Source organism: Arachis stenosperma, chromosome 1, assembly GCF_014773155.1.
Source record: "Arachis stenosperma cultivar V10309 chromosome 1, arast.V10309.gnm1.PFL2, whole genome shotgun sequence".
In the NCBI taxonomy this organism is placed as follows: domain Eukaryota; kingdom Viridiplantae; phylum Streptophyta; class Magnoliopsida; order Fabales; family Fabaceae; genus Arachis; species Arachis stenosperma.
Window position 1 is genome coordinate 33154484 of NC_080377.1, and position 8879 is coordinate 33163362.

Below are 8879 nucleotides of genomic sequence, written 5' to 3' on the forward strand. Positions count from 1 at the left end.
TTTTGAAAAAGAATTTTTTTTTTGAAATTTTCGAAAAATAGAAAAAAAATGAAAAGGATATAATTTTTGAAAAAGATTTTGAAAAGATAAGATTTTTAAAATTGAAATTTTGACTTGACTTGTAAGAAACAACTAATTTTGAAAATTTTTGGCTAAGTCAACTCAAATTTTCGAAAATTATGAGAAAAATAAGGAAAAGATATTTTTTTTTATTTTTGAATTTTTAATTATGAGAGAGAAAAACACAAACATGACCCAAAACATGAAAATTTTGGATCAAACACTTAATGCATGCAAGAACACTATGAATGTCAAGATGAACACCAAGAACACTTTGAAGATCATGATGAACATCAAGAACATAATTTTGAAATTTTTTTTTTGATGCAAAGAAAACATGCAAGACACCAAACTTAGAAATCTTTAATGCATGGACTCTAACAAACAAAAAATGCATATGAAAAACAACAAACAACACAAAACAAGAAAACATCAAGATCAAACAAGAGGACTTATCAAGAACAACTTGAAGATCATGAAGAACACTATGAATGCATGGGATTTTTGAAAAATGCAAGAAAAATTTTTTAAAGCATGCAATTGACACCAAACTTAAAAATTGACTCAAGACTCAAACAAGAAACACAAAATATTTTTGATTTTTTATGATTTTATGATTTTTTTGTATTTTTTTTTTTTCGAAAATAAAGTTTAGAAAAACGAAAAATAAAAGAAAAAAATTGAAAAAGATTTTTGAAAAGAAAATTACCTAATCTGAGCAACAAGATGAACCGTCAGTTGTCCATACTCGAACAATCCCCGGCAACGGCGCCAAAAACTTGGTGCACGAAATTGTTGTTCATGTGTTAATATTCATTGCTTGTTCATTCCCTAGTAATGGCGCCAAAAACATGATGCCAACACCATGGTTTCTATATAATTTTTCCACAATTTCGCACAACTAACCATCAAGTGCACTGGGTCGTCCAAGTAATACCTTACGTGAGTAAGGGTCGATCCCACGGAGATTGTTGGTATGAAGCATACTATGGTGACCTTGTATTTGTCAGATAGGCAGATTAAATAGTTATGGGTTTCGAAAATTAATAATAAATAGAAAATAAAAAGGGATAGAAATACTTATGTAAATCAATAGTGGGGATTTCAGATAGGTGTATGGAGATGCTGTGCTCCTCTTGAAACTCTGCTTCACTACTCACTCTTTCTTCAATCTTTTCTACTCCTTTCCATGGCAAGCTGTATGTAGGGCATCACCATCATCAATGGCTACTTTCAATCCTCTCGGGAAAATGGTCCTATGCGCTGTCACTGCACGGCTAATCGTCTGGAGGCATCACCCTTGGTTGATAGCTACATCCCATCCTCTCAGTGAAAATGGTCCAAATGCTCTGTCACAGCACGGCTAATCATCTGTCGGTTCTCAATCAGGTTGGAATAGAATCCATTGATTCTTTTGCGTTTGTCACTAACGCCCAGCCTTCAGGAGTTTGAAGCTCGTCACAGTCATTCAATATCGGAATCCTACTCGGAATACCACAGACAAGGTTAGACTTTCCGGATTCCCAGGATCCTACTCGGAATACCACAGACAAGGTTAGACTTTCCGGATCCTCATGAATGCCGCCATCTATCTAGCTTATACCACGAAGATTCTGTTGGGGAATCTAAGAGATATGCGCCCGGCCTAAGGTAGAACGGAAGTGGTTGTCAATCACGCGCGTTCATAGGTGAGAATGATGATGAGTGTCGCGGATCATCACATTCATCAAAGTGTTGTGCAACGTATATCTTGGAATAAGAATAAGAGAGAATTGAATGAAAAGTAATAGTAATTGTATTGAAACTTGAGGTACAACAGAGCTCCACACCCTTAATCTATGGTGTGTAGAAACTCCACCGTTGAAAATACATAAGTGGAAGGTTCAGGCATGGCCGAGAGGCCAGCCCCCATGATCTATTTATAATAAACTAGCTACTAGGGTTTACATGAGTAAGTAATTGATGCATAAATCCACTTCCGGGGCCCACTTGGTGTATGTTTGGGCTGAGCTTGATCTATTCATGAGATGAGGCTTTTCTTGGAGTTGAACTCCAAGTTATGACGTGTTTTGGGCGTTCAACTCCGGATCATGACGTTTTTCTGGCGTTTAACTCCAGACAGCAGCATGTACTTGGCGTTCAACGCCAAGTTACGTCGTCAATTTCCGAATAAAGTATGGAATATTATATATTGCTGGAAAGCTCTGGATGTCTACTTTCCAACGCCGTTGAGAGCGTGCCATTTGGAGTTCTGTAGCTCTAGAAAATTTATTTTGAGTGCAGGGAGGTCAGATTCCAACAGCATCAGCAGTCCTTTTGTCAGCCTTTTTCAGAGTTTTGCTCAAGTCCCTCAATTTCAGCCAGAATTTACCTGAAATCACAGAAAAACACACAAACTCATAGTAAAGTCCAGAAATGTGAATTTAACATAAAAACTAATGAAAACATCCCTAAAAGTAGCTTGAACTTACTAAAAACTACCTAAAAACAATGCCAAAAAGCGTATAAATTATCCATTCATCAAGGGAAGCGTATTATCTTACCGTCATCATTTATGGAGGTCCTAGGTACATGATACAAAATTATCAAGATGTGATGTCTATTTGCAAAGTTGTGGGATACTCAAACTTATTCATAACATTTACATGCAATCCAAAATGGCCAGAGCTTAAAGATTTTCTAAGGAACAGAGAGTTAAATACAGAGGACCGACCAGACATGGTTTGTAGAGCTTTTAAAATGAAATTAGATCAACTAATCAAAGAAATCAAGACGAAGAAAATCTTAGGAAGAGTCATTGTAGTTAAATTATTCATTCATATGTGATTTAGGCATACCAAGAAATATTGTAGGTTGATTTGAATATTGTGCATGTAAAAGTTTAATTATTCAAACAATTTTTATTTAGAGAAATAATGGTTGCTGATTACATCTGAGAAAACATTAGAACATATATAGGGAGGATCTTAGTATCATGCCATGTTTTAATTCACATGCTCGGTGACTTAAATCACCACTGGATGCACCATGCACGAATAGATTTATTATAATATTAAAACCCATATGTTAAAGTGTGGAAGATAGTAAAACTATGACTTTTGTTTGAAATTTGGTGAAAAGTCAAAATTTTATCAGGGATTGAATCTATATTTTATTATTTTAATAGGCATCTTAAAAAAGAAACTTTACATAGCCTCTTGAGACATTACTCCAACACCATACTCAAAATAGGATTAATAAGGTCTAACCAAACCACTTTTACTTTAATCTTTTTTGCAGTTGTGTATACTATTGAGTTTCAAAAACGTAGACTTCCTCACGATCACATACTGGTATTCATACATCGTTATGATAAATATCCTACTGGAGAGGACATTGATCGAATTATATCAGCAGAAATTTCAGATAAGGATAAAGACTCAGAATATTATGATGCTGTGGAAAAGCACATGATGCATGGCCCATGCAGTTCTGCTAGAAAAGACTCGCCTTGCATGAAAAATGGCAAATGTATCCAACATTTTCCAAAATAATTTGTCGACCTTAATTGATGACGATGGTTATCCAATATATAGACGCAAAGATGACGGAAAGGTAATCACCAAAATAGGTGTTGACCTTGACAATAGATATGTGGTTCCACACAATATGTTCTTACTATTGAGATATGGTGCACACATAAATGTTGAGTGGTGTAACCAATCAAGATCAATCAAGTATTTGTTTAAATATGTGAACAAAGGAAATGATCGCGTCACAGCGACTTTCTACAAAACTGCAAACGAAAATGCCAAGGAGGATGAAGTTGATGAAGTTAGCATGTATTATGACTGTAGGTACATATCTCCATGTGAGCCAGCGTGGAGAATTTTTGGATATAATATTCATTACAGAGATCCATCTATAATTAGGCTCAGATTTCACATACCCAATAAGCAACCAGTGATATTCAAAGACCATGAGAATCTTGATGAGGTTGCTAGACAAGCTTCTGTGAAGGAGTCGATGTTTTTGGGATGGTTTGAGGCAAACAAAGAATACCAAGAAGCTCATTCTCTAACTTATGTAGAGTTTCCTACAAAGTTTGTTTGGAAGGCACAAGAAAGAGTTTGGGCACCACGGAAATCACACTCGATTATTGGTAGGATTTTTTTTGTGCCACTGGAGTCTGGTGAAATTTATTATTTAAGACTACTCATAAACTTTGTTAGAGGTCCTATTTCCTACGAAGAGCTTAGAATCGTAGATGATGTTTTGTACGAAACATTCAGGGATGCATGTTACGCATGTGGTCTATTGGATGATGACAAAGAATACATTGATGCAATCGAAGAAGCAAGTAGTTGGGGATCTGGAGATTATTTGTGAAAGTTATTTGCAACACTACTATTTTCAAATTCAATGGCAAGATCTGAACATGTATGGGAAAATACATGGACTTTGCTTTTCGATGACATATTACATCGCTAAAGAAGAATTCTTGACAACCCAGGTAATTAGAAATATTAGTTTGATTATTCTATATACTACGTTAATAACCTATACATTTTTGCAATGCACTTCATAAATTTATCTTACTTGCACAGACCTTACTTTGTCCAATGAAGAGCTTAAGGATTTCACTCTTATATACATTGAGCACAAGTTGAAAAGTCACAATAAAAGTCTTAAAGATTTTCAATCTATGCCATATCCCGATTTGGATGCATATTCAACTGATTTGATCACAATAGGAGTGAATCTGCTAATATGTGATGAGCTTTATTATGATAGACATAGACTCTCAGATAAACACAACATTCAACTATCACAGCTAACTAATGAGCAGAAAGGTGTATACAAACAAGTTATGGATGCTGTTAACAAAAAGGAAGGTGTAGTTTTCTTCTTATATGGATATGGTGGTATAGGAAAAATATTTGTATGGAAGACTTTAGCATCTGGGTTAAGATCCAAATGTCAAATAGTATTTACTGTAGCATCAAGAGGAATAGCATCTTTGTTACTACCTGTGGAAGGACAGCTCATGCATATTTTGTAATCCCCCTAAATCTTGATGAGTTTTCAACATGCAACATAAAACAAGGAAGTCCATTAGTTGATTTACTGATTAAGACGAAGCTAATAATATGGGATGAAGCTCCTATGGTGAACAAATATGGTATAGAAGCTCTTGATAGAACAATGAGAGATATTTTGAGGTTTAACAACTCAAGAAGTGAAGAACAACCATTTGGAGGGAAGACAATTGTGTTTGGAGGAGATTTTAGACAAATATTACCCGTGATACCTAAAGAGACTAGACAAGAGATTGTAAATGCAATAATTAATTCATCATATATTTGGAATAGCTGTAAGTTGATGACACTTATGAAGAACATGCGCCTAGAAGGGGCTAATGGCAATCAAAGTTGTAGAGAACTAAAGGAGTTTGCAGATTGGATTTTAAGCATTGGAGATGGGAGATGTGGAAGATCTATGGATGGAGCGGACAATGTTGAAATTCCAGATGACATCCTCATAAAGGAGTGGGATGATCCCATAGTTGCTATTTGTAGAGAAATTTACCCAGAAATGATGAGCGGAATGAACTGTGACATGCAAGTTGAAGATCGGGCTATTCTCGCAACCACATTGGAGTTGGTTGATGAAATCAACAGGTACATGAAGAGTTTAAATCCAACCGAAGCACAAACATATTTCAGCAGTGGCAAAGCATGCCCTACGGAGAACAATAATGACATATTAGCTTCTGTCCATATTCTTGAACTCCTAAACACAATTAGGTGCTCTGGGGTGCAAACCACGACTTAACACTTAAGGTAGGTACTCCCGTCATGTTACTTCAAAACATCGATCACTCTGCAGGTTTGTTCAATGGGACCCGGATGGTTCTCACAAAGCTTAGAAAATACATATTAGAAGCAAAAAGCATCTCGAAAAAAAACGCAGGTCAAAAGGTGTTCATTCCAAGGATGATTTTAAGCCCATCCGATCATAGGATACCGTTCAAATTCCAACGTAGACAATTCCCTATCATGGTATCCTATGCAATGACTATTAATAAAAGTCAAGGTCAATCGTTATCAAAAGTTGGTTTGATATTAAAAAAAGCCTATTTTTAGTCATGGACAATTGGATGTTGCCATTTCAAGAGTTACAAATAAAAAAGGTCTAAAGATACTTCTATGTCATGACGATGATAGAGTTAAGGAGATAGACAACGTGGTTTACAAAGAGGTGTTCAAAAATCTTGAATAAGAAATCACAAGTGCTCTGATTTACCAATGCATACAATCCCAGGTACATTCTATGTAAATAATAGTTAATTTTGTTTATTATTTTTTTTTTGCTTACATTACAAGGAATTTTTAAATCCAAAATAAGTTATATAGTATAAACTATCATGATGCCAATGTATATAACATATTAGCCTATTAATTCAGGAACTTTTGCCACAGGTAGTCACCATGTCAAATTAAAAATCTAAAAACATACCTGAAACAACATGCTGTGTGTACAAACATAGAAATAATAATGCATTCTCCATCTCGGCACATTTATATTTGATACATAAACTATTGATATTGCAGAAACACACTGCATCTGGAAAAATAAAAGTTAGAAAAATATATGAATGTCTAATTAATGAATAATATTCAACAAATAAGTATACATTTGCAAATAGTTTAATTAACAGGATTCCTTACTTCTGTTCTCCTACAGGATTCTGATGTGTACGGAAGTAGATGGTTATTGACCAAAACATCAACTTTTTTCTTGATTTTTCAACTGTAATCCTTGGCAAGAACTGGAGAATAAGAACAAGGAATTCACTGCGATTTATAGGTAAGTAGCATATTTTTGCCACAAGAAAAATATGCTAGCCAGATCAGTCAAAACAGATCAACAAGTTAACTCAAAGGAACTTTTTAGTGTATCTTTTATCAACATATCTTAATTAATGGAATGTAGACACATTATCATGTTAGATTTTGATTTATTTAATTATTCTACTAAACACAAGCCTAAATTTTAAGTATTGGTTATACAGAAATTCATCCAGATTACAGATCGATTCTTCAGTTGTAATTACAACATACAATTTACATAATAACATTAAATTAAAAATAAAAATTTAAAATACCAAATAAGAAGTGCAGAACATATCTTTCAGAAAAATTCTGTTACGCTTCAAATTAGTTTTCTGGCCAAAAAATGTAGAAGAAAAAACTGATTTCTACTACACTCTTCTAGAACCATACTCTCTCCTGAATTCATACGAGTGTAGAAGATCGAATTTCATATCAAGTGTAACTTCAGAAGTCAACAATATATACACCATCAACTAAATCAACTTGCAAATAATTGCTCTGCTTGCAGCGGCAATCGTTCTTATAAGTGCCAGATCTATTTTTCAAAAAGAGGGTGTTTAATGGAATAGAGAGGAGGAGTGGGTGATAATAAATTCTCATTGATGTGGGTTGGTGATAATAATTGCTAAATGCAAAAAAAAATAGATACAGAAGATGTCATGTGTCTTGCGTGTGTCTTGGGGAGTTGGGGAGGGAGAAGATTTTGGCGGTGAAAATTTTATTAATTGCTTGCAACTATTCAAATTCAAAATATATCTTCAAAAGTGACATATTTACCCCGAATTTAAACCACGAGTATTCTACTTGCAAAAATAAAGTTAAATCCAACACTTTAGTAATGTAATGCTATTTACTGTTCTTTTCCTATGGATAAATAAAAACATGTTCAATACACTATAATTGAATAAAGCATTGCGGTGATTTAGTTAATGGGATTATGGGAACATGCGTCATCGGTGCTATTATTATTATTATTATTATTATTATTATTATTATTATTATTATTATTAAAAATTTTACTTTTTTAAGATACTTTTTAATAATTTTTTAATTATTAAATTATGATTTTGTTAAAATTTTCATTAACAATTATTTTTTACTTTACTACTAATTTTTCGATACTCAATATATATTATTTTAACATTAAATTAAAAAAATGTTACCACTGTTAATATGTTTAATAATTAATAGTAATAAATAATTTGATTAATAAATCTATTGAAAATTATTAATAATTTTATTAAAATTTAAAAATAAATCGAGATGAATAAATTCAAAATTTAAAAAATTAACATTTCATTCTTTCACATCTTGACAAAGCAAGTTTCTTAATAATTAAAAAATTATTGAAGGGTCCTTAGAAAAAAATAATTTAATCATTCAAAAAAAATTAAAAATACTTTAAAAAAATATAATTTAATCAATAGAAAGATAATTCGTTAAAGAGTATTTTGGTAAATAAAAATTTATCATAAAAACTAAAATTTTTGCTAAATAATATTTTTGTAAAAAAATTAATTTCTCTTAGAAAATAGATAAAGTTAATGGTAGTTAATAAAAAAATTTAAATAAATTAAAAAGGAGATTTTTTAAAAATATATAAAAAGAAAATACATATTTTATAAATAGAAGATAGAGAAATATTATTTTTACATCTTTTAAAGAAAAAGAATGAAATTTATTATTATTATTATTATTATTATTATTATTATTATTATTATTATAGGAGGTCTCAATGTCATATCGAGTGAGTAGTAAAAAAAAATATAGACCGAGGAAATATATATCATATACCAAAAAAAGAAACATTATCCTTCTACTTTTTCGTACTTAATTGGGACACATTACATTATACTCAAAGTCAATATATATCAAGTGATTTAGTTAATAGTAAGTATGATTTCAAAACAATGCAAACTCATATGAATTATATAACAGTATATA

General features: G+C 32.3%; 2 protein-coding genes across 2 annotated transcripts; both read left to right on the top strand.

Moving 5' to 3' along the window:
• The first annotated feature begins 3561 nt into the window (after positions 1-3561).
• On the top strand, positions 3562-5101 carry LOC130977286 (uncharacterized). The gene is made up of 2 exons (XM_057902195.1): positions 3562-4399; positions 4647-5101. The coding sequence occupies exons 1-2, from the start codon at positions 3562-3564 to the stop codon at positions 5099-5101; spliced, it is 1293 nt and encodes a 430-aa protein (XP_057758178.1).
• Positions 5102-5205: 104 nt separating this feature from the next.
• LOC130977302 (uncharacterized) lies at positions 5206-5874 on the top strand. Its single transcript, XM_057902196.1, has one exon. The coding sequence runs from the start codon at positions 5206-5208 to the stop codon at positions 5872-5874; it is 669 nt and encodes a 222-aa protein (XP_057758179.1).
• The last annotated feature ends 3005 nt before the right edge of the window (positions 5875-8879 follow it).